The sequence below is a fragment of the Phoxinus phoxinus genome (assembly GCF_949152265.1).
Source record: "Phoxinus phoxinus genome assembly, chromosome: 9".
NCBI classification, from domain to species: Eukaryota; Metazoa; Chordata; class Actinopteri; order Cypriniformes; family Leuciscidae; genus Phoxinus; species Phoxinus phoxinus.
Genome location: NC_136884.1, coordinates 2,395,298 through 2,421,205, shown reverse-complemented (window position 1 = coordinate 2,421,205; position 25,908 = coordinate 2,395,298). Strand labels below are relative to the sequence as shown.

The following is a 25,908-nucleotide window of genomic DNA, read 5'->3' as shown; positions in this document are numbered from 1 at the left end:
TATATGGAATGGAACTCGAATATATGGAATGGAACTCTGAATATATGCAATTAAACTTGAATATATGGAATGAAACTGAATATATGGAATGGAACTCGAATATATGGAATGGAACTCTGAATATATGGAATGAAACTCGAATACCGGTATATGGAATTAAACTCTGAATATATGCAATTAAACTTGAATATATGGAATTAAACTCTGAATATATGGAGTGAAACTGAATATATGGAATAAAACTTGAATTTATGGAATGAGAGTGTGAATATATGGAAAGAAACTTTGAGTTGTTTGGTTCAGCAACTATTTAGTGATAGGCCTATATGTAAGATTTTACAATCATTACATAACACTTCCTTGTTGTTACACAACAGGACAGAGTCTACTAATATATTACTTTTTATGTTTGTTAAAAAAAACCTAAAAAAAAACAGTAGACTTGACTAATTTCTTTCTGAGGCCAATGGGTATTTAATTTAACCTAGAAATCGTACTATTTAATAACGCCTCACCCTCTGTCTGTCCATTATGAAACTGCAGTCACTGATCCATAGAACTGACATCATGTGCACAGCCTTTCGCACGGCCAATCAGAGAGCGGCTATAAACAGCCCTGTGATTGGCTGAGTTTGAGGTGGTGGGCCCTGTCTTGACGTCATTATCAGCTCGTCCAGAGATTGGTCAGAACATGCCAATCATTTGATTGATTAGATCAATCTAATGAACTAAAATAGTGGCTAAAAATAACTTTTGTGTAGCTTTATAGTTATATTATAATCTTTATAGCTTCATAGATATCTTGTTTGAAAACAATAAACCAAAACCATCCCACTGACATGTCTCAACCTAAATTGCATAGAGGTTCAAGGGTCAACATCAAATTATTAAATTATATATTATTATGTCCTCTGGTAGTCTCCTGAAAAGAAATTCACCAATAAAGAAAGAAAACACCAATACAGTTTTGTGCAAATACAATCTATGACGAAAGATGAATAGTACTTCCATAATATAAGTTTTTTGTTTTCAAAATTAAATTAAAACATCCCAGATATTAAATAAGATAATAAAGTCACATGTGAACAGAGATACCATGTTTAAATGAGATCTTTCTATCCCCCTAATTTTCTTTTTGTTGCTGTTATTTTGTTATTTTGCTGTTTTCCTATTAATTTAATACTTTCATCATGTATTATCTGTTTAAATGTCAATACTCTTATGTCCCTCGTACATAGTCAATTGTTCTACTCACTGTTAATCTCAAATGTCAGTATGGATTTATGTTAATGAAATTAATGTTAATTGTTTTTACTTGCAAAATGTTAATAAAAAAAAGAAGCCTCTCTTCAAACATCTCTTCTAAAAAATGCTGGGTTGTTTCAACCCAAATTTGAGTCAAATATGGACAAACCCAGCCGTTGGGTTACATTTTTTAATTAAAAATGTTAACCTGACGGTTGGGTTAGTCCATATTTGACCCAAATTTGGGTTGAAACAACCCAGCATTTTTTAGAGTGTATATTGATTTTTTTTATATTTTTATTTTTTTATAATTTAATGTTTTACTCTGTACAATGTAAGATCTGTTATATTTTTTCCCCAATATCTGATTGGCTTATGTTTGATGTTTAATGTCATTGAAAGCTTTTATGAAAGTAATAAAAAAAATACACGCAATACACGCCTCACCCCTGCAATGACGTCCCGCTCTCCTCGTCTACTGATTGGCCAGTTCGCCCTATTCGCTCCCGCCCATTCTGATTGCGTCACTCACCCTCCTCATCAACGGCGGTTGGTTGAGAGGGAACAACAGAAACTGACAGCAGCGCGCGACTCCAGTCACGTCAAGGGGAAGATGGAGCAGCACACAGGCGCCGTGGACTTCAACATCTTATTAGCCACTGACTCCTACAAGGTGAGCAAAGATCCGAAACCGAGTCTGGGTTAACGTTACACACCGGCGAACCCGTGACTGAGAGGAAACCGAGGGAAAGGGAACGAGAAATGAAGGTGGTTTCATCCTCCTTCAGGCCGTTAACGGTTGAGTCGGTGTCAGTCAGGTCGGTAGGCCGAATGTGTGTGAGGAGAGACGACAGGTACATCCACATCTTTATCCCTCTGACGAGAATATGAGTGTTTATATCAGGAATAGCTGAATTTAAGCAGAAAAGAGTGTGAATTTACACCTTAAGGGCGAAAGGCGAAGGTCCTGAGGGGGGGGATTTCTTTCTTTTTTTCAAAAGCAAAACTGAAAGCGTTTGCTTTCTCAGGAAATGGATTCATCTTGCGAAACTAGATAAAGTTTATTAAGACCCAGTTTTCGTGATTTATTATAATCATTTTGAATCATATCTGTGCAACTAACCTTCTACTTAGACCTGTATTAACCTTTTTGTAATCGTGACACCGGTGTGATTTACTGTAAGTAACTTGCATTGGGACTAAATTAATTATACAGACCGTTAGATTATTATATTTGTAAATGGCTCACGGTTTAAAATTCAACATATTTAGGTGTCATTGTATTGCAAAACAATTAAATGTGTATATACTTTGATTTTGACTGCACTGTAAGTTACATGAAGGCTGATTTCTAATGTAAAGTACATGACATATACTATTAATGAAGTGCATAGATCTGCACTTATGTGTACTTTAGCAGTGTTAATATCATAAACGAAAATCTATTATAACTATAACTTAGTTTCAGTTTTCTATAAATGTGTAATATATAAAGAAGACCAATTCAGTTGTTCATGAACCGTAGTGTAAAGATTTTATATCTCATATGAAAATGGCACTAGACAGCCATTTTAATTAATTAATATTAGTTTATGCATTAAAGGTGCTAGTTCATCCAAAAAATGATCCCATAATTTACTTACCATCAAGACATCCTAGGTGTATGTGACTTTCTTCTTTCAGCCAAACACAATCAAAGTTATATTAAAAAATATCCTGACTCTTTCAAGGTTTATAATAGGAGTGAATCAGATTTTGAAGCCCAAAAAAGTGCATTCGTCCCTCATAAAAGTGATCCATGGGATTTATGAAGCGAAACAATGCGTTTTTGTACGAAAAATATCCATATTTATAACTTTACTGGCTTCCGGTAACGGCCATATACACATATGATGGCTTGAGGGTGAGTAAATTATGGGATAATTTTACATTTTTGGGTGATTTAACCCTTTAATATTGGCCAAAACCTTAATACACTAAACAAATACTTACTGAACATTAAATTGATAGTAGAAAACTAAACTAAGTGATTTAGTGAAAACAAAAACTAGACTAAATTTTAATTTTTAAACCGTAATAATATTGTGGCAATTTGTAGGGCTGATCATTGTTTTTTTGTTTTTTAATCGAAATGACTTGAAATACGAGTTTCTTAAATCATATCAGAGAAATTAAAATACTTTCTGCTTAACTGCCTATATATGCCATCAATTTATTTTTATAGTGTGTTAAACTCTGGTCAAGCATTGCATCCCCAAATTTCTTGGACAAGAATAAAAACAAAACGTGCACAACATTAATCAATCGCTCAGTATTTTAAAAGTAAATCCACTTTATTCATTACACTTCAAGTGTCATGTAATGTTGCAAGATGCTGTATCATGATGATGAGAAACAATTGCTGTCGTGTCTTGTGAACAAGTGTTCATTATTCAGTTTAAAGAAATAAGATGGAAGCATCTCATAACCTTTGAATCTTTAAAATGTTGTAGACTTGAGTGGCCATCCTGAAGTTGTTTGTGTCTTTTTTGCCTTATCACCTGGTCTCAATGCTCTCTGTCCTTGAGAGTAGTGCTGCTGTTTTGTCTGTTATGTTGTGGATATGTTCTTCTCATCTATGTTTAATCAGTGTTTTCTTTTCTTGGTTGCTTCTAGAGAACGGGAGTGTATGCGTTGCGTTCGTCTTTTATCCTCCCACCGCGGATGTAATAGGATTCTCGTGTTTTGCATTGAGGCTGACGACACGTTCATTTAGTCTTTTAAGGGACGCTTCATTACTTAAGGATCCTCCAGAGGTCATTCAAGGGTCATAGATCACGTGTGGAAAATAGCTGGCTGTTCCTTATTTATTCAGTCAACACTGCAGTCTGCTTTCTGTGTCGTCTTGATAATGAGTCGATGTTTCTACGTTTCTGACTTTGTCGCTGTATGTCGCTAGTCTCTGTACTGTGTAGTCGCTTGTGGGCGTTCCTAGTGCTGTTGCTCTAATGTGATTGGTTGACTGCACGTCTGGCCATATCTATACTACAAAATACCATCACAAGTGATATATACAACTATATAATTTAATTTGACTAGGAATTAGGCTCAAAAGAAACAGTGTGCTGCTTTTTATTTCACCACAGCAGTGTTCAGTGGATTAAATCATTTACTAGATTACCGATCAATCAATCAACAAATTAAACTCACTCATACTGTCATAAATCACTAAAACGTCATTCGAATTTGACAAATAATACATTTTCTTTATTTTTGTCCCTAATAGTCAACATAATGCAGGGGAAACTGTAAAGCAGTGCTAAACTTGCATCATAAAATTACAACACTTTAACTATAAATGTATGAATTAAACTCACTGAGACTGTCGACAGATTCTTTTCCATGCATCATTTTATTATATCAATAAATATGTGGTTACAGTCAAATCATATAAAACAGTGAAATCGCCCTCGAGCTCTTCTGTCTCGCCTGCACACGAGGCGGTGACGTGAGCTCCACTGAAAGTAGGGCTGGGCGATGTGGCTTAAAAAAAAATCCCTGATTTTTTTTCACACAAAAAGTGATTTACGATAAAAAATAAAATAAAAAATGTCCTACTTAAAATCATTCCGCAGATGACAAAGAAATTGTTCAAAACAAGTTTTAACTTTATTTTGTTTGGATTTTCCCTTCTGGGATTTGATCTGGATTTTCCCCTTGGGGTTAAAGTGCAATCAGAAACAACAAGCCAAAAAGACAAGATGGCACTGCCTTTGTAAACAGTGAAAATGTAGCATCACAATTATAAGTGTATCGTGATTGTCAAAACATTTGGCAACTAAACAGAATTTGATTAAGTTGAAACACAATGTTTACATGGTACAATGACTGGTACGCTACTGTTTTTATTATTGCTTGACACAAATTTCACAATTTCAATTAAATTCTTGTGATATGATTCTGATCTTGATTCAATATCGAATATTAGGTACTTCTATTGAAAGCTCAAGAACGAGTGTTCAAGAGTTTAGAAGTGTCCGTCCACTCATGAAGCATTGCAAATGACATAATGAATGAGTCTGCTACTGTCATACTAATTTAAATAAATGTAAAATATACAGGGTTTTTTTCTGCCTGTTGTTGTTAGATTAATGTTAATGACACAGACGGCAGCAGATATAGTAGGCTGCTGTCACTTTAAGACCAAATGCACAGATCCATTATACTGACACGCATCCGATGTTCACTTGAGACACGTGTTTATGACAATACTCGCCTTATTTTCGTTAGCATTGGACCGTTTAGGCACTTATCCGAAACCCAAAGTAGGTATACTTCGCTTGTCTGCATATTTAGCCGATTTAGGTCCGTCTCGGAGCTCATAACTATTGAGATTAATAACTATTGAGATTAATAACTATTGAGATTAATAACTATTTTTAATATCAAGCACGTCCCACAATATACCGACAGTCATGTTACATGATTTGAGTGATTTGTGACATTAGGACAGAGTGCTAAAAGTGTACAGCTTTAAAGGAACCGTTTTATCTCTATTATTGTGTTTCCATAATCCTTTGAAGCCTCAATTGAAATAAAAATAAATTATGGTTAATCTCTCAGGAGATTTCAGCCCATTTTTGACTAATGGGTCCACTTGGGAACATCAGATTAGATCTGAATGATTCAGTTTTACAACTTGTTCACAATATTTTAATTTCATTACAGTTTGCCACACCTTAAAATAACTGCTTATCAGGGCTGTCACTTTTGAGAAAAATCTAATTCGAACGGATATAAAAAAACAACCCCCCAAAAAAACACTAAAACGGAGATTCAATCACAAATTTATTAACAGTCTGACAGTCATAAACGGGACTCACGCAAAAAAATTTTGACTTAATGTATGAAACAGCAGGTTATCAACTGTGCCACTATGCATAGCCAATCACAAAATTAGGATACATGGAAAAAAACTGAATCGGAACAGCACGGCACAAACAATAACATGACAACTTAAACCGCAGCAGGAGTAAGACCTATAGCCTAGCCTAAGTCATTTCTTAATATTGTTCGCTAGAAACACCAATCTATCAACTTGATCTGGATCAAGTGCGGCTCTCTTTTTATTGAAGATGTTCCCCGCGGTGGAGAACACGCGTTCGAAGACGTGCCCGGCACACACAGGTATTTGCGCGTCAGTGTTGAGAGAAGAGCTTTATCTTTAACGGTTACTTTACCATCTACGGTGTAGAACCCAAAATATTTACAGACACTGCTTTTTAGATGAGTTGGGGTCGTAATTGTGCGCTCAGGCTGGCCGTTCATGCGTTATCTTTCATTTTCAAAGCAGGGAGGCTATGGGCTATTATTCACTTGATTAGGTCATCATGTGTATACGTTACAATACGTTTAGAGCGCACGCTACTGGATGAGATGGCAAACAATAAAAACATTTTTTTTAAACGGTCTAATCATAGACTGTAAAAAATGCGCTACACTTGTTTATTTGGATTACGGATATTTCACGTCATGTTTGAATAAAATATTGAATAGAAAGTGACACTGCTTATACAACCTCCCAGGCTGAAACCGTGGCTGGTATCCTTGATCTGAAGCCAACTCTGTGGCATGTCCTCCTCCGTGCACACAGCCAGTTGTTGCGCATGCCTGGACCACATGCAGCTGTTGACATGAACGTCTTTTCCAGAAGGGAAAGGGCCTCCAGTCCAGGACTTCTGCCCTTTGGGAGAAAAAGCTTCCTGAAGTTCACCCTCAGGGTGCAAGGGAACAGCCACTGTAGCTGTCAGGCATAACCATGATTGTGTAACCTTTCCCAGGCTGGCCTGTGCACAGGAGAACAGCCAAAAACTGCCAGGGAAAGGTCAGCATGCACAAAATATCAGAAGTGAGCTAAGTAGGTTGTCTGTTTGATATCTTGTGTAACTGTAGTCACGTTCTCGGCATAAGGTGTATTTATATCACAACTCTTTGAAGAGCAAGAGGGCAAACTGGATTTTTTTTAATCTTTCTGAAGAAAACGTTACTTGTGTAAAATACCACCATGATTCTGTTGTAGGTCGTTGCTATGCTAACAGATTAAATTAATGCTAATTAAATAGCCTACATACATAACTACAGCCTTTTATTGCACAAAACTGTGTAAGAATGGTCCTCTAATATTTAAAGGTTTTTTTCCTTGAAAAAATACTTTTTCTTCACACTACACACCTTTGCCTCATTTAGTATTTGTGGTTCTATGAATATGCAAATGAGCTCCACCTCCACTCACGCGTTGATCTGATCGGTTACTAGATAGTTTGTGACGTCAGAAACGCCAGCGATTTCAAACTGTGTTTTTGAGACCGTCTTTGGTTCACTGCAGTTTTAAGGAGAGAATAATGTCAGCAATGGTGTTGACTGATGACTTTACATATGGTTTGTCTAAAAGCATATTAAAAACACCACATAGACATATAAACAACATTAAAAGCTTGTTGTTGTTTTTTACGACAGGGGGACTTTAACACTTTTAATAGACAAGAGTCCAATCAAGCGGATCTTTATTAACCGACAGCAGCGTTTGTATCTGGATGGAGAGCAGAGCGTTTGAGTCAAATGCAAATAATAAACTTACGTGATGGAGAAGAAGTGCAATGTCACGTATGCATGACCCTACAGCTGCGTTGCTAAACATATGATGTGAATGTTGGGACGGTGCGTCAGAACTGCAGCTCTGTAGCAAGATACTACGATCTCTCTCCAAATGCAGATCATAGATACATTTAAAGGAACCGTATGTAAGATTGTGGCCAAAACTGGTACTGCAATCACTTTCAAATTACTGTAGAGCGGTGTATCCCCTCCCTCCCCCCTGACTTGAGGTTGCCAGATAGTCTGCAGGATCCAGCAGGAACGTCAGCTGCTACAAGGAGCTTCCAATGGCAACCCGGATGCCGAAACACTACTGACTTCGTGATTGGTAGATAGGTGGAGCGTGGCGCATCAGGCCAAAACACAACATGACAACATCAACATCAGTTGAGGGCTGCAACTTCACTTTTAAATGACAATATCCTGGCTGGACTACAGTTGTCAGTGATATAAGTATTTGAAATGAACATGATTTCTTAATGTCTACTGACATATCAGGGCCATTTTATGATGAATTGAAATACATTTCTTACATACGGTTCCTTTAATCATTCACAATCTAAAATCATAATATTGCACACCCCAATGTCCACCCCTTTTTAGTTCGCTGTATCATTCTTGCCCGTAGCATAAACTGTGCAGGATGAGCTGCATGCCAACATTTAATGCTTAGGGTTAGAACAATAATAGTAGTGATGTCTGTCTAATAATGTGTGTAATTTGGTGCTGGAGGTTTGGCAGACAAGCTAGAGTCAAACCCAGCATCAGTCTGAATTACAAGAAGTGGTGTTGACACAGGGTTTGTGACATCCATTACCATATTTGCAAATTCAACAAAGCAGTGCCAGCGGAACAACGTGTTGTTTGGATCTTGCTTTTCATGAATTCAGTTTATGAATTGAATATATTATAATATAAATGTTTCTTTCTTGCAGGTCACGCATTACAAACAGTACCCACCCAACACCAGTAAGGTGTATTCTTACTTCGAGTGCCGTGAGAAGAGGACAGACTCTACCAAGCTCAGAAAAGTCAAATACGACAAGACGGTCTTCTATGGGCTTCAGTACATTCTCAACAAATACTTAAAAGGTACGTTGGACGTGGTTGCCAATGCTGATTTAACTTGTAAACGGGTTCATGCTAAAGTATGCAGCCTTCCCTCCAAACTTACAGTCGGTTTGCTTCATTCTGCTCATAAGCAGGCTGAAAAATAATAACACTGTTTGTTCCAACTGGGGAAAAAAAATGACTTTCTCGTGATGGAGCCAGTGTTAAATGACCGAACTTGATGGTTGAGTTGTAGTCTAAGAAAATAGCAGCACGAAGAGGCGGTTTGAGTGCAAGACGTGCGACTAGCAGTCTAGTTTGAGGTTGTTGTTCTTGCGTGCCGATCAAATATGCCACATTTATAAAGGAATTTTGTCTATTTTTACTCTGTAAAGGATTTCATGGTGCGCTGGGGTGAAGGCTTTAGAAATTGTGCTATTGAATGAAACGAGACAATAGAACATCTGCTCTTTAACCCACAAAAGACAGCTGCCCGAACCAGTCTCTTTCACAGATTCTTCTTTTTTGGTAGACTGATAAATACTCAAGTTGCACTACTTCTACTTCTATTGCGGTCTTCCTTTCATCAGTTGTTTATGCTTGAATGTTTTTACAGTTCGTTCTAAATTTCTAACCCTTTTTGCTTTGCAGATCATTTTGTAAACTCGATACTTCAGGAATTTAAAGATTCAAGCAGCGATTATGTTATAGTATCTCCATACTTAAATTACAGACATTTTGAGTAAATGTGTTTTAAAAAGAAAAGAAGAAAAAACACAAACAAGTGATTGGTTAGTCAAAAATTATAAGTTAAAAACAAGAGGTATCATACGTTTGTGAATTTCTTTTTTAAATTTATTTACTAACGTTACATTCAGAATAAGAATTTTTCAGAATAAGCTAACATGCATTAAATTAATAAAACATGCACATTAAAAAATACACTGTGCATATTGTAAATATAAAGTCTGCCACAATGAGTGCATTAGCATGCGATTGTAATGGGATTTTGGCAATAATGCAATTAAACTTTACCACATGTAAATACAATATTTCAATTAAACTGATGTGATTAAGCTTAGTAACCATAATTGCATTAATGTGGCGTACACCAATTTTAGTCGCAATGAGACACTTAATCGCATTATTACCCCCCTGGGCAAAGAGCGCACGTGCACGGACGTACACAAGATGCGTGTGTTGCTCTTTAGGGTTGGGTACCATTCACATTTCAACCGTTATCTGTACCTGTAAGTCAGTGCCGGTACCTTTTTGGTACTTTAGGGATGTTTCCTTAATCTGATTATTGTTAATAATCGCATTACTGGTGCACATGTCAACGTAGTGACAGCCAAGTTTCACATGTTCTTGTTAGTCTTAGCTGTGACACGTTGCAGAGACACAGTTGGTAACTTTACATTGGAGGCAGATCATCATTTGGTTAGATGCGTGACAAAATATACCAATAACAAGCGGGTATTCCCTCATAAAACCTAAAACTTTGCAAGCCCTGCAGGCAGTGCTTTACATAGTAAGTCAGAGCATGAGTACTTTAAAATGTAATAAAACGTAAAACACAAAAAATTATTTTTGAGGATACTGCGCCTTTAAGACAGTTTGTAGCCACATTGTGCATGATATTGGTAAGACAAAGCTGTACTGTGACCATAGAAGTTTCCCTTAATGCAATAACGCAAGGATGTAGGAAAGTGTGCTCGTGCAAACAAAGGCGCAAACTTCCCACCCTCTATTACAGTCTGTTTATTCCTGTATTGTCCCGCCGCTTTCCTGAGATCTGTGTTGTTACTCTAGTCTCACAGTTGCCCCCTCTCTTTTTGCACTCACAGGACAGGTTGTCACACCAGAGAAGATTCAGGAAGCAAAGGAGGTCTACCGGGAACACTTTCAGGATGATGTTTTCAACGAAAAGGGATGGAATTACATTTTGGAGGTACGAAGAAACTCATCTCTCTGATTTTTCCGTCTGTGCTGAATGTGCATTAACATCTCTTATGTGTTCTCACTGCAGAAATACAAGGGTCACCTGCCCATCGAGATTAAGGCTGTGCCGGAGGGAAGTGTGATCCCACGTGGGAATGTGTTGTTCACCGTAGAAAGCACCGATCCGGAGTGCTACTGGCTCACTAACTGGGTCGAGGTGAGTCACGGCCCTAAACTTATCCCTACAGTTATTTTTATATTCATCCAACGCTTTTATCCAAAGATACTTGCTTTGCATTCTGGGTATACGTTCATTTTTTTTATATATATATATATATATATATATATATATATATATATTTATATAGAAAGATTATTATTATAACTAAATATAAATATAACTAACATTTAATATAAATTATATATTAAATTATTATATAACTAAATATAATAACTAGGTTTAGTTGTGTTCTTATTTAGAATATATTTGCAAAATATGTTTCATAATTTATTTGGTACTGTATATTAGCCTCAGAACACACAGAATTCATGAACCACTGGTAGAGTAAACAGTAGGGTGTCCGTTTGGCAGTGTGATCCTCTTCTGGTTCAGAGGAATTATATATAATTGGACTTGTAAGTTTTTCACTGTAATGACTACAGCGTTTTAAAAACTTTCCATGTTATGGATCGAATTATTCCTGTCAAACTTCCTGTAATAGACCGTGTAAACAGTGACATAACATGCCACACAACTCACTCCCGAACATCTCAATAGGGTTAAGCATCAAACCTGCTGAGTCATACTGACAGCCCGACATCCAGTCATAATGATATAGTGCACCTGTCACCGAGGGAAAGGTCGTTAGTTTCGTCATTTGTATATTCAAATCAGCTTTAATTGAGTAAGAGGTCGGTTTCCTTTTACAGATGGCTTTGAATGTATGGCAAACATGTCATGTGAAGATGGTAAATTTAGACAGTGTGTGTGTGTGTGTGCCCTTAGCTCCACATATCTCTTCTCCCGTGAATTCAGGAGATTGTAAACACACGTCTACTTCCTTTATGATGACCATGGGAAGGCACTGATGCTTACTAATAACTCAACTGTTTGGATACTTTTCAGACTCGCAAGGCGACATTATACTGATAATTAAAATATTTACAATAAGCTTCCCTTAAACCTTCACTTTAGTGCAGTGAGGGTGGAGATAATCTCTTATTTGTGATAGTCACATATAGGTTATAGTTCGGCTTTACAAGACGCACATCTCTGCACGAAGTCAGATTTTGGGATGTGTTGATCCAAGACTCAGAGTTAATGACATTATATGCGAGGTATACTTGCTGAAGACGCAGTAAACACAGATCATTGCACCTGATTAATGCAAGAAAGCTGAATTGGATTACTTTGATAGCCATCAGTCAGATGAATTCGGTATTCATTACTCTAGGTTGCAGATGTATTATTTTAAGTAGATGTGAAAACAGAATTGACCCCATTTGTTTTTCAATACATGCCAAATCTGAGTAAAAATCAATGTTGGCGAGTACACAAAACAATTATTGACGATTATCAAATCGCAGAGGTTGCAATTTAATTATATGGATATATAGTCTGGCAAGCTGCTGCGAGTTTGGGCCACTCATAATGTGCATTTAAAAACGCAATATGCAACCATTTTTCCAAATTTTAAATGATAATAGTTTATAAATATGTGGCTAAAAAGAGCCTCAATCCCTGTTCACACCGCCAGCGACTTTGTCGCTGTATGTCGCTAGTCTCTGTTCTGTGTAGTCACTTGTGGGCGTTCCTAGTGCTGTCGCTCTAATGTGATTGGTTGACTGCACGTCTGGCCATATCTAAACTACAAAATACCATCACAAGTGATATATACAACTATATAATTTTAATTTGACTAGGAATTAGGCTCAAAAGAAACAGTATGCTGCTGTTGGGAGAGTGTTTTTATTTTACCACAGCTGTGTTCAGTGGATTAAATCATTTACTAGATTACCGATCGATCAATCAACAAATTAAACTCACTCAAACTGTCATAAATCACTAAAACGTCATTCGAATTTGACAAATAATACATTTTCTTGTCCCTAATATTCAAGATATTGAGCCATAAATATTAGTATTGCATTTTTACTGTATTCTGTAAAATATAAGATAATATTTCTGTAATATAGATTTTTTTTTTTTTTTACACAATAGACTAGGGGTGGGTCAGGTTTTCCTTTTTTTTGTCCTGATTTTCCTGATCTTATTGTGCACAATTCATCAGTGCATTGTTTTTCTTAGTCGGAAAAGACTGTTTAATCGACATCAATTTATTAGGTTGTGTGAGCTATCGAATAACGTTAACCAGAATACTCCATTGTAATACAGAATGCCCACTTCTCATGATCCAGTCAGTTCCTGAGAGATAAAATCAAGTCTCGCCCTACATATCCCTATGTTCTCATTGAATACATCCAGTTATTGAAGTAAAATAGGTTGCGATGTTAATTGCCGACAAATATTCTGCTATGACATATGTATAAGATCACTCAATCAAACGAGAGAATTAGTTAACAGTGGTTTGAAACAAATTAAATGCCTTTATAATCAACGTCCCAGAGTCTCATTTCACATGAGCTGTTGAACTGAGTCCATGTGATTGGGACACTATGATGTTCTTGTGTCCAAAGAGCATCAGGTGCTTATCAGTTAGTATGTGCAGTATGATAACATTGACTTGACCAGCTGGTCTTAAACAAAGCATTTCTGCCGGGCATCCCCTCATATGAGTCCAGCAACTCCTCTGTGTTGACTGTGTGACACTTCCCAAGCACTCGGGTGGCATGAAGCGGGTCTTTAGGTTGTTTTTGGATTCATGTTCCGGCTGACTACACACAGGAAAAAAGTTAACTAAACCAGCACTAGCTTCATTTTTAAGTTCCAAAAAATGTGCCCCTTTCACATGTGATGATACAGAAGCTGCATTAGAGAAAACATACACAGGAAATGTTCACGGATTCAACAACAACTGCAAGAAACACTTACACAAACTAAAAACACACAACACTCCTTGTACAGAATGCTAATTAAACAACACAATTGTGTGGTAATAACTAATTCCTGGTTCAGATAACACGATTTTGGCACGATCCGTTTGACGAAGGGTGTCGTGGGAATTCATAAACGGCAACGAGCGTCGGGACGCAAGATTCGATCGTTTCATATTGTATAGTGTGTGTCATAGTGGGCGACAACCGACGTCGCGTCTGCGATGCTTCACGACATCACGCTAAAAAGACTAGCATGTTTACATTGTTTTGTTTTTTTTGGTCCTCCACGAAGGGTTCCGTCAAGTGTGTGTGTGTGTGTGTGTGTGTGTGTGTGTGTGTGTGTGTGCGTGCCAGTGAGTGAGTGAGTCTGTGTGTATGCCAGTGAGTGAGTGAGTCTGTGTGTACGCCAGTGAGTGAGTGAGTGAGTGAGAGTGTGTGTGCGTGAGTGTGTGTGTGTGTGTGTGTGTGTGTGTGAGAGAGTGTGAGAGTGTGTGTGTGCGTTAGTGAGCGAGAGTGTGTGAGTGTGTGAGTGTGTGTGTGTGTGTGTGTGTGTGTGTGTGTGCGAGAGTGAGAGTGTGAGTGAGTGAGTGTGTGTGTGTGTGTGTGTGTGTGTGTGTGTGTGTGTGCGAGAGTGTGAGAGTGTGTGTGTGTGTGTGTGTGTGTGTGTGTGTGTGTGAGTGTGTGAGTGTGTGTGTGAGTGTGTGAGTGAGTGAGTGTGTGAGTGAGTGTGTGAGTGAGTGTGTGAGTGAGTGAGTGAGTGAGTGAGTGAGTGAGAGTGAGTGTATGTGTGCGAGTGAATGTGTGCGTCTAATAAATGCACGCGGCGATTGGTTGGAAAGCAACGTGTAGTCTGACATGTTTCTTGTCCACGACAAGATTTTAGGAGTCAAAATCTTGTTATCTGACACAGTGACTATCCTAACAGACAAAAAACATTGTGTAATCTGAACCAGGCATAAGGGGAAATGTTGAAATGATGCATTTGTCTCTTTAACAGACTATCCTGGTTCAGTCCTGGTATCCCATCACCGTCGCAACTAACTCACGAGAGCAGAAGAAGATTCTGGCCAAATATCTCATGGAAACGTCAGGAAGCCTGGTGGGACTGGAATATAAACTGCATGACTTCGGCTACAGAGGGGTTTCATCTCAAGAGGTGAAGTGCTAAACGCTTTTAACCAAACCCCACAAATCTGATTTAAATACCACATTGGTCAAATAGACCAGACTCATTGATTTAGTAGTGCATAGTTGGAATGTCTAAGATGAGACTATCCAAGTCAAAAGTATCTCTTTACTCGTACACTGTAAATACCATTACATATCAAACATCCTCCGCCCTGTAATTCTCTCTCAATGGTTTCATTTCTGCACTAGATGTGCGTTTAAACTCGTGTCTCGTTTTCAGACGGCTGGTATCGGCGCATCTGCACACTTGGTAAACTTCAAAGGAACAGACACTGTGGCCGGGATCGGTGTTATCAAGAAGTACTACGGCACCAAAGACCCGGTTCCTGGTTACTCAGTACCAGCTGCAGAACACAGGTGAAAAGACTCATAGGAGAATAAGTCGCATCAGTCAAAAAATGCGTCATGAAGAGGAAAAAAAACATAAATAAGTCGCATTTATTTAGAAATTTATTTGACAAAATCCAAGACCAAGAACTGGATATTTAATCTGGAAAGGCAAGTTATTCAGCTCCACAACAACACACAGAACAACAGGCTGAAGGTGTCCGGTGTGTTAGCGTCACACATTAACAGTTATTCAGCAACACAATAGCATAAAGAAAATATACCTGGGAGGCTGAATAGGCTAAATTAACATAAGCCAGCGAGTCCAACAAGTTACCGGTAAACAAAGACCCAGCTCCCCCGATCTCATTCCACAACACTGAATACATTGAGTTCTTCCTCGGTTTCGCTTCTGAACAACTCCGCTAACTACAGGGTTTCCGCGGAGTCATAAAAAGTCATAAAACGTCTTAAATTTAATAATAAGAATTTTAGGCCATTAAAAAGTCATAAAATGTCCGGATACAAGGTCATAAATTACATTTAGCCACGTCTTAAATTGATATGCTCGATCATTCATTGGTTCTACCATTGCCTTTTCCCCAAAAAAATGCGCTGGCGGCATAATGTTAAATGCGTTAAAAGAGGAACGGAAAAACTAATTTGAACCGCGCCACACGGACCATATATCCGCTCGGCTCAAAGTCCAAACGGCAGTGCAGCGCGAGCTCACTAGAGCTGATGCGTTTACGCTGATCGGCCTCGGTCACAAGATCCAATGAGAAGCGCTTGAATTCAGCGAAGAACACACGTCTCAGTGATTTACACCAGTTTAAAGGCAGATGAAGCGGCGCTGACGAGCTGGAGAAACTGCGCAACGATACAGTCAGAAGCTTTTCCGTCTACAAATTCCCATTATTTACCATGGATTTACTATAACGTTAGCCTATTAATATTAACTGCACCATGTGGGATATACATATTGAATTGTATTATATTATTATTATTATTGTAGACAATGTATTAAAGTACTGATGGAATATAATTACAGTATTTAATAATTTAGGCTACTGTTTTTCATACATTTCATGAAGATATCAAAGTCAACACAAACCTGTTTCAAGACTTGACCCCCATTAGCACATGCAGAAACTAAGAAATTAGTTTTCCAATAAAGATATTTATTTAGTTAAGGACCTAATGTCAAATGTTTGAATGTTCTACCTCAGATTTACGAATGTTCACCTGTTTGGCAAGTGTTTGTCATGATATGTTCTGACAATAAAGAGTAGTTTAAAACCACAATTAACGCTCTACAATTTTCACTTAGGAGCAAAAATCTGCCTTTAAACTTGAAAGAAATAAAGATTTGACATTTATTGTGATATTGTCATAATTGTTTTTGGCCATATTGCCCAGCCCTAACTGAAATCTCCCGGTCTATCCACTATACAAAAAATAGTGCTTGATATTGCAAACTGGTATTTCTTACCATATTTGACCCTGGATCATTATTGTGGCAATAACAACAACAACAAACTTTATTTATAAAGCACTTTTAACACAATACAAATTGATCCAAAGTGCTGTACATAGTGCATAACAGGACTGCACTATAACAACAATTACAGGTTTCCGAAAGCTAAAGAATAAAAATATGTTTTCAGAGTAGATTTAAAAATGTCCAATGAAGGAGCAGACCTCACATGATAAGGCAGAGCATTCCAAAGCTTGGGTCCAGCCACAGAAAAGGCCCGATCACCCTTTAATTTGTAGCGTCTTCGTGACACATTTAAAAGCAAGTGATTTGAAGATCTAAGTGCCCTAGCAGGACAGTATGGCACAATAAGATCACAAATATATCTTGGTGCGCAGCCAGACAATGCCTTATAAACAAACACAAGGATCTTAAAATCAACTCGAAACTTAATAGGAAGCCAGTGAAGGGATGCCAAAACAGGAGAAATATGATCCCTCTTCCTAGTCCCAGTTAAAAGTCTTGCAGCTGCATTTTGTACAATTTGTAAACGAGATAGTGAAGATTGAGGAAGACCACAATAAAGAGAGTTGCAATAGTCTAATCGTGATGTTACAAATGCATGAATTGCAACTTCTAGTCTTTGCTTGAAAGAATGTTCTTCAACTTTGCAATTGATCTTAAATGGAAAAAGCTCCCTCTAATAACAGCACTAATTTGTTTATCAAAAAATAGTGAAGAGTCAAAGATCACTCCCAGGTTTTTGATTTGTTTGCGCACATTTGTTGAGAGAGGACCTAACTGGCCTTTCAGAGCAGGAGAGGAATCTGCCGGACAACCTATACATTGTAAGGGTCAAAATTAAAGATTTTTCTTTTATGCCAAAAATCATTAGGATATTAGGTAAAGATCATGTTCCATGAAGATATTTTGTAAATTTCCTACCGTAAATATATAAAACATGTATTTTTGTGAGTGAATGCAGCACAATCGTGAACATAAATGCACAACTTTAAAGGAGATTTTCTCTTTGTTTAAATTTTTTGCACCCTCAGATTCCAGATTTTCCATAGTTGTATCTCAGCCAAATATTGCCCTATCCTAACAAACCATCAATGGAAAGCTTATTTAAAAAATAAATTGACCCATGTGACTGTTTTTGTGGTCCAGGTTTACATATTATTTTCATTTATTAAGGTAATCATTTTTCTAGCTATTTACCTAAAACAGCGAATGAATTAGAAGTGGCGATCGCTCATTGAAGGAAATTGGCTTACTTCCACGCTACAAAATAAGGTGCATGGCCTAATTCATTCTGGTTTGTTATTTCCGCATCATCACCCTTCTTATTTCCTCACACTTCAGCAAAGACACAATGCAGTACATTGAAACACAGGAACTTTGCACTTTGTTTCAGTATTACTTTTGAAATGAGGCTTGCTTTGATATATATGATCAATGCTGCCACCTAGTGGTAGTTGTCCAAATCTAAAACTATTTATAATCAGCACTTCAGGTTTAAGTAGGTTTTATATATATATTTCATTTTTTGTTATAGCATTGCTAATTTTTTTTTACTAATAATTAAGTATAATAATTTTTTTTACTAAATGTTTGAGCTTGTCTCTCCTGCTGTTCCCTGATCTCACTGAGCGTGTCTTTGTGTTGCAGCACAATCACTGCCTGGGGAAAGGACCATGAGAAGGACGCTTTTGAACACATTGTCAAGCAGTTCCCTTCTGTCCCCGTGTCCATCGTCAGCGACAGCTACGACATCTACAACGCCTGTGAGAAGATCTGGGGGGAAGATCTGAGGAGTCTGATCGAGATGAGGAGCGCAGACGCACCGCTGCTGGTCCGACCAGATTCGGGAAACCCTCTAGACACAGTGCTGAAGGTAGACATTCACATTCACATGATGTTTTGATGAAGTATAGCGTGGGACACACCGTACTTCATGTGCAGCCATATATACAGTCAAACCAAAAATTATTCAGACACCTTTTTTGTATTACTTGTGGGTGCAGGACACTATAGCTCATTTATGTAAGGGATAGCAAAATAAAATAAACTGTGACATATTATGCCCAAAAATTATTTATACAGTGACTACCAGTAAAATGTATAAAAAATTTGGGACCAAAAATGATTCAAACACTTTGACCTGATCAGTGTTTTTTCTTTAATTGCTAATGCGATCTTTTTACACCACAGACTGAACAAAATGAAGCATTGCTTGGTAATTGGTTCAACTAAACTGGTATTATCTAATTGTGTAGTTAAATTTAACAAATTACAGATATTCAACATACCGTATAGACCCGAATATAAGACGACCCCCCCATTTTCCAGACTTATTTTTGGGACAAAAAGAGATTTTTGTGGAAAAAAATCTGGTTTTCAACAGAAAATAATTTTATTTGAAAATTGCACTGATAATTCATTCTCTCTCTTCCAGCACGCGCGCAAACTTTTCTCTCTCTCTCTCTCTCTCTCTCTCTCGTTTTAATTCAGTTAAACACAGATATTATGTTGCTTCTCTAATTTTACATGCAAGTATAGCTGAAATCACAGCACAGATATTGTCTTTATCTTATGTGTATTTGATTTCATCAGACGACGGCTCGATTATCAGGATTTTTGTGTTAATGGGTCGTGTTTCAGTCACTATTTCATATTAATTCCGTTGTTCTTTCTCCCTTTCCCCCGTGATTTTGTCTATATAGCGAATAAAAGACGACCCCCCCATTTTTCAGCCTATTTTTAGGACAAAAACCTCGTCTTCTATTCGGGTATATACAGTAATTCATCTGTGAGACAGTCTAACATAAGGATGGACAAAACCAGTGAAATATCAACTGAGTTCATAACTCAGTTCTTGTCATATTTATTACCATTTTCTAAACTATAGCGAATAAACTGTGATAATGTGAGAAATGTCGAAGGTGTCTGAATAAATTTTGGGGTTGACTGTAGATATATATTCCTCTCAAAATGAAGTGAAATTCATTTCCATTTCCTATTTTGAAGGTATAAGAACATATTAGGAACATATACAAAGATGTGTGATCATCATGTCTTATTTTCCAGGTCCTAGAGATTTTAGGAAAGAAATTTCATCCGATTGAGAACTCAAAAGGCTATAAAGTGCTTCCGCCCTACATCAGAGTCATTCAGGGTGACGGTGTGGACATCAATACTTTACAGGAGGTGTGTATGTCCAGCTCATGTCAGACATTATGCTTTCTGTGAGTTTAAACTCATTCTGTATCCGCTTGATTGTTTTATACAGATTGTAGAGGGCATGAAAAAGCACAGATGGAGCATCGAGAACATTTCTTTCGGCTCAGGAGGAGCTTTGCTGCAGAAACTGACTCGAGATCTGCTCAACTGCTCTTTTAAGTGCAGTTATGTGGTGACGAATGGACTGGGCGTAAGTACCGAATAATGGCAGATTTAGCTATTGCATTTAGGTATCGGCCGATATGTTAATTTTTTTTTAATGTTATCGTTATCGCCCTGATAAGAAAATTTGGCTTCAGATTCGCACTGTTCGCCATGACGGTTTTTAATTGCTTTAAATATGATTGGAAAAAGGGAAAATACAGTAATGGGCTGTCATATAAGCTACACACAATTATGAGAACATTATAATTGTGTGCTTGGGACATGGCTTTTAATGGTGAGACTTTTGTTTTTGTAATCAGGCTGTTAAAAATGATATAAAAATTTGGATTTAGATGCTTCATCTTTAATTTTAGTTATAATGAGCTATGTGTGCATGGTATTCGGAGACCAAAACATTAATTTTGCGATATTAATGTTAACAGTTAATCAATAAATATATATATATTTTTTTTAATTCCTGAAAATCGGCAACCTTACCCATTTAAAAATATAGAAATATATAGAATATATATTTAGAAATATATAGAAATATATATATAGAACATAGAAATATATCTGACCTTGTGTATAGTATGCATAGTTCATAAAATGTAGGATTTATTATTAATAAGATGTTGTTAATTACAGGTAAACGTCTTCAAAGATCCTGTTGCAGACCCCAACAAAAGGTCAAAGAAGGGTCGGCTTTCTCTTCACAGGACGCCAAGTGGAGATTTTGTCACTCTGGAAGAGGGCAAGGGTGATCTGGAGGAGTACGGAGAGGTACAGCGTGATTAAAAATCAATCATGCATTTAGCTTGATAATGTTAGACATTATTGCTGAAGTGTTGTTATGTGGGAATAAGATCTGATGGGTCGTGATCTTTTAACGATTATTTATGCAGCTCTAGTGAAAAATAAATATACACAAATATATTTACATATTACGTACTTTATCTAAATGCCCTGCAATTGCACTGTTAGTATACTAAATTGGTATACTTAGTTATAATAGCTAAAATAGTTGTTTTCCACATATTTTGTTATTTTTTTACTGTAAAGTTTTAAAACAACGTGCTATCTTCATGTGCTAGGTGTCATATTTTCAGAAAAAAAAATGGCTTTCAACAAATTACAATTATTGACCATTACTGTGTGTGGTGAGTTTGTAAATAGAAATTGAATTTAAATAGACAAAAAAAAAAAAAAAAAAAACGAGAATAAATTTACAGATTTTTATTTAGAAAAAAACAGAAAAATCACGAACGACAGAAATGAACACTTTAAAGTTGAAAAATTAACTATAATACATGTATACAAGCCTTTTTTGTGACACTGGGTTGCACAGTTTTCATTTAGGAAACTTTCATACACGCATATAAAACTGCATGCATACATTTTAGGTACACTTAAAATATATTACATTTAAAGACTGATATTATACAGTGATCAAACTATCCTTACTAATAGTGATGTTAAAACACATTTTAGGCTTAATATTAAGAAATGTGCTTTAAAGAAATACTCCAAATAAAGTTTAATTATAATTTTATAGCAGTAAAGTCTCAAACAATATGTCAGTTTTTTGTAGAAGTGAACTAAATTAAGAAAGTGTAACAGAAAAAAAGTTATAGAAGTTTGAGTTTATGAAAATATAAAATTAAAAAAATTTATTATTCATATTTTATATAAAATATATTTTTTCAAAACCTGGGTGACTCTAAAACTGCAAAAAAATCAAAGCCAAAAATCTGAACAAGTTGTGTTTTAAATTTTAGGTTGAAATTAACTTTCAGTAAGATTTTGTTTGGGCGCAGTACCACACATCTCCACTAGACTCCATTACTGCCCATATAAGGGCGTCTCCATTTCCATATGTGGTTTTTCTTTATTTCGAAAACATTTTCAGACCTTTTTTTCTCAAATAATTGAACAGATGCTATCTTTTGAACTCAAACAAACTGAGGTTTCTACCATTTTTCATGTTCATCACTATTTCAAAATAAAGGACTGAACACGCCTTAGGAGTATGAAAATATTATTATTGCAAATTGATAAATTACAGCACCTCTGTAATTTATTTTGAAAATCAGTCACCAAATATGAAAACTAGAGATTGTAATCTTTCAAATGATATATAGTTTGTCAATATTAGTTTAGGTTTAGTATAGGATATTACTCTTTTAAATATGTAATGACTTTGGGCCCACCGGTGGGCCGGTGACACAGCCCCTTTCACACAGCACATTGATCCCGTAAAATTGCTAGAGTGCCGTCTGTGTGAACGCAAACACGTCCCGGGATCGATGGGGATCTAGTAACATTGCCGGGATCAGTCCCGGAACCCGCCCTGTGTGAACAAAAGCCAGGACCAATGCCGTAAAAGGCTATTTTGTTGCTCTTAGAAGAAGAAAGTTTGTTCGTCATCAACAAAAAAAAAAACGAAAAAATAAAATAGAATAAATCGGAGACCAGGAGCTCGTTACTATCCGCGCTATGCGTTAGTGTACGACCGAATCCGGAAAGAAATGCTCGAGCGCGGTTTCTCGAGATCGAAAGCGCAGATCATTAGTAAGCAATAAGGTACGAGAGGCTGTGCTCCGCTTCGCGCCGTGCCTAACAACGCCATTCAGACGTGACTTATTCCCGATACAGCACTTGCCTCGAGTACCTTATTGCTTTTATAAAACGGTTACCACACAATACAAATATTAAAGCCAAAAAATATGTATCTATGCAACTTCCATGAAGTAAAATCACTAAAAGCCTTCCTTCCGCTGGAAAAAATAGTCCCTGACTGTAAACAGCAACAGAAGTTACATTATTTCGCCATTAGATGGAGACAAAGACTGTGTTTATGAGTGAGTCGGTCAGTAGAGAAGACTTTTACACTGAAAGGACTCAAACTTGTGATCACGGAGAAGGAAGACGACACTGACAGATGACTATGGGCTCGGGGAAACCCCTTAACTGTTAAAAGGACAAGATATCACAGCGAACATTCAAACAGATTTATTATGAATATATAGGACTGACCTGAAGGAAAATGCTCTATCTACTGTAAATGCAGGTACACTCGATCTCTCTCAATACTCTACTATAGCAGCGTCAATGAACAATATCGATGAGATCAAACATGTGTTTACGTTGCTAAGGGCGGTTGCTAGGGGTGTTGTGTAGTGATACATAGAACCGTTGGGTGAAGCGGTCATAGCCGTGTTTTATCGTGAATAAAACACCGCTATTGGCCAATCAGAATCAAGGATTGGAACTAACCGTTTTATAAGTAAACTTAAGACGCTGCGTAAAAAAATCCACCAAGTGCTAAGTAAGATCAGACTGGCCTTTCTACAACACATCCTGACGTCACGTGTCTTTACGAGATGTGTGTGTGTGAACGCACTCACAGATTCCAGAAAATCAATGGCAGTGTGAATGAACCAAAATCAAACGATCCCGGGACACATGATCCGTGTATTTTCCGCAATCTCTGTGTGAAAGGGGCTTTTAGAGTACCGTAATGTCCTTTTTTTTTTTTTTTTTTTTTCGTCCCCTCGCAGGACTTGCTGCACACTGTGTTCAGGAACGGGAAGATTGTAAAGACGTACACCTTCGATGAGGTCAGAGACAATGCCAAGCTGAAGGAGAGCGAAGTGAAGGATCTTCTGCTCTGAGATCCTCTCTCTCTCTCTCTCTCATCATCCACAGACGTGAGGACATGTGCCCACACAGTTAGCCCACCTTCAGTTCAGTGTACAGCGCTGATCTGTGTTTGTCTACTGACTCCACTATGCTTCAATGTCTCTTTCTCATGGCGGATGAGAGCAATCGTCATGCTATTTAAATCATGTAACTGTGTATTTGACCAAGCGTGCTATTGATCTCACGTCTTTGCAGGAATGGAGATGTATATGTGTGCGTATACCGCGAGAAGATTTCGCTTTGCTTTGACTGTAGGATTGAAAGGTAACCCGTTCAGTGTTTGTTGAATGTGAATGTTGTGTGTGTGTGTGTGTGTGTGTAGGGTTTTCACTTTATCAAAGGATTAATCTATTCCTGTATGCAAAGGAGACGGCTGAGCTAGAGGGATACGTCGGCTTTGTGTTTGTCCTTTCCATTTTAATTTCAATGGTGAAACTCGGCAAGAACATGTTTAGCTGGGCCCTAAAATCTAAAGAACGGAATGAGAAACTTAATTTTGCATAAAGGAAATAAAGCTTTCATGTTTAAGCAGATTTTACCAAAAATTCTCATTATTCTCAGTGTCCAGATTTTTTATTTTTACTGTAATTCTCAATAGTGATTTTTCATTAACCATTCTTATTATTAACAGTAAAAATATTAAATTTTGTTACTGTAGTGCAGTATTTTTTTATATCGCAATATAAGGATTTTTTTAAATTATAAAAAAATTACCACAATTTATTTTTACTGTAATTCTCACTGATTAATTAACACTGACATTTTTTTATGTTTTTACTGTAATGCTGTATTTTTTTTATTTTACAATATTTTTTTTATTATTTAAATCAACATAAATTAAAGGCACCACATACTAGTCCATGATGTATAAATATTATATATATTTAAATATACTTTTATTTTATTTTTATACATCTTAACGGTCCTAAAAGGAGGATTCATTTTCTTTATGCAAAATATAATTTCTAATTTCTCTCTTTTGATATTTTTGGGGTGAAATATAATCTGGACATGTTTGTGACAGAATTCAACCAGATAAAATAGACCCTTCACTTTCTACATTTCGCCAACATATGAAATGCTCCATCATGATATACAAATGTAAACCTGAGATATTTAAGGCGACAAAAACATCTTTTTTGTTTTGAAATATTCACTACAGCTTTATTTGAAAACACAGGTTTGATTATACAGCAGGAATCACTTTAGAAGAGCTTGGTTTTGCTATTTTGTATACTTAATGTTTCAAACTCCAGGATCATTATTTTTTATGACTGACGTAAATACCGCCAGAGTTACCATAGTAAATATCCATAGTCAGAATAATGTGGCCAAACTGCCTCCTCTCTTGTATATATCGGCGTGTGTTTTTATTTTGAGAGAGCTGGCTTCTTATTAGTGCAAATAGAGATCTGTCCTTATTTTTGTCTAATGCCCATTTTGTAACAACAGAAAATTCACTGATCAGTAGAAGACTGGTGTGTGTGTGTGTGTGTGTGTGTGTGTGTGTGTGTGTGTGTGTGTGTGTGTGTGTGTACTTGGTTGACAATACTTGCTAATTATAATTTCATTGATTGTTTTTATGTATATGTTGGGTCTCCCGTTTTGTTTCACCCTCTTCCGATATTTTATTGAAAAAACAACAAGTCGATCCCTTTTTTTTTTTTTTTTTTGCTGAAATGTCATTATTTCTTTTCCTTTTTTTTATGGAATAGTGAACAAGATGAAACCATTCCCTTTTATAGCTGCTGTAAGGACAGTAAAGTGTTTCTCGATGCACTAGCCTTCAATCTAGTAATTAAATCACTTCATTTTGATCACGAGTTTAAAACTGTGTTAAGGAACATTAGTGTGAAAGTTTAAATAAAAAGCAATATCATACCAATTCTGGTTCGACTTGT

General features: G+C 36.8%; 1 protein-coding gene across 2 annotated transcripts; it reads left to right on the top strand.

The window, feature by feature from the left end:
- Positions 1 to 1,759: 1,759 nt before the first annotated feature.
- On the top strand, positions 1,760 to 25,892 carry nampt1 (nicotinamide phosphoribosyltransferase 1). 2 transcript variants are annotated; one of them, XR_013798736.1, is made up of 12 exons: positions 1,760 to 1,918; positions 8,814 to 8,970; positions 10,776 to 10,879; positions 10,958 to 11,086; positions 14,924 to 15,082; positions 15,335 to 15,471; positions 18,590 to 18,815; positions 20,009 to 20,128; positions 20,211 to 20,351; positions 20,954 to 21,088; positions 23,866 to 24,325; positions 25,479 to 25,892. XR_013798736.1 is itself a non-coding variant. In XM_079622087.1 (11 exons), the coding sequence occupies exons 1-11, from the start codon at positions 1,859 to 1,861 to the stop codon at positions 23,977 to 23,979; spliced, it is 1,482 nt and encodes a 493-aa protein (XP_079478213.1). In that variant the 5' UTR covers positions 1,760 to 1,858; the 3' UTR covers positions 23,980 to 25,892. The 2 variants fall into 2 exon arrangements, 1 of the variants encoding a protein (XP_079478213.1); XM_079622087.1 differs by having other exon boundaries at positions 23,866 to 25,892.
- The last annotated feature ends 16 nt before the right edge of the window (positions 25,893 to 25,908 follow it).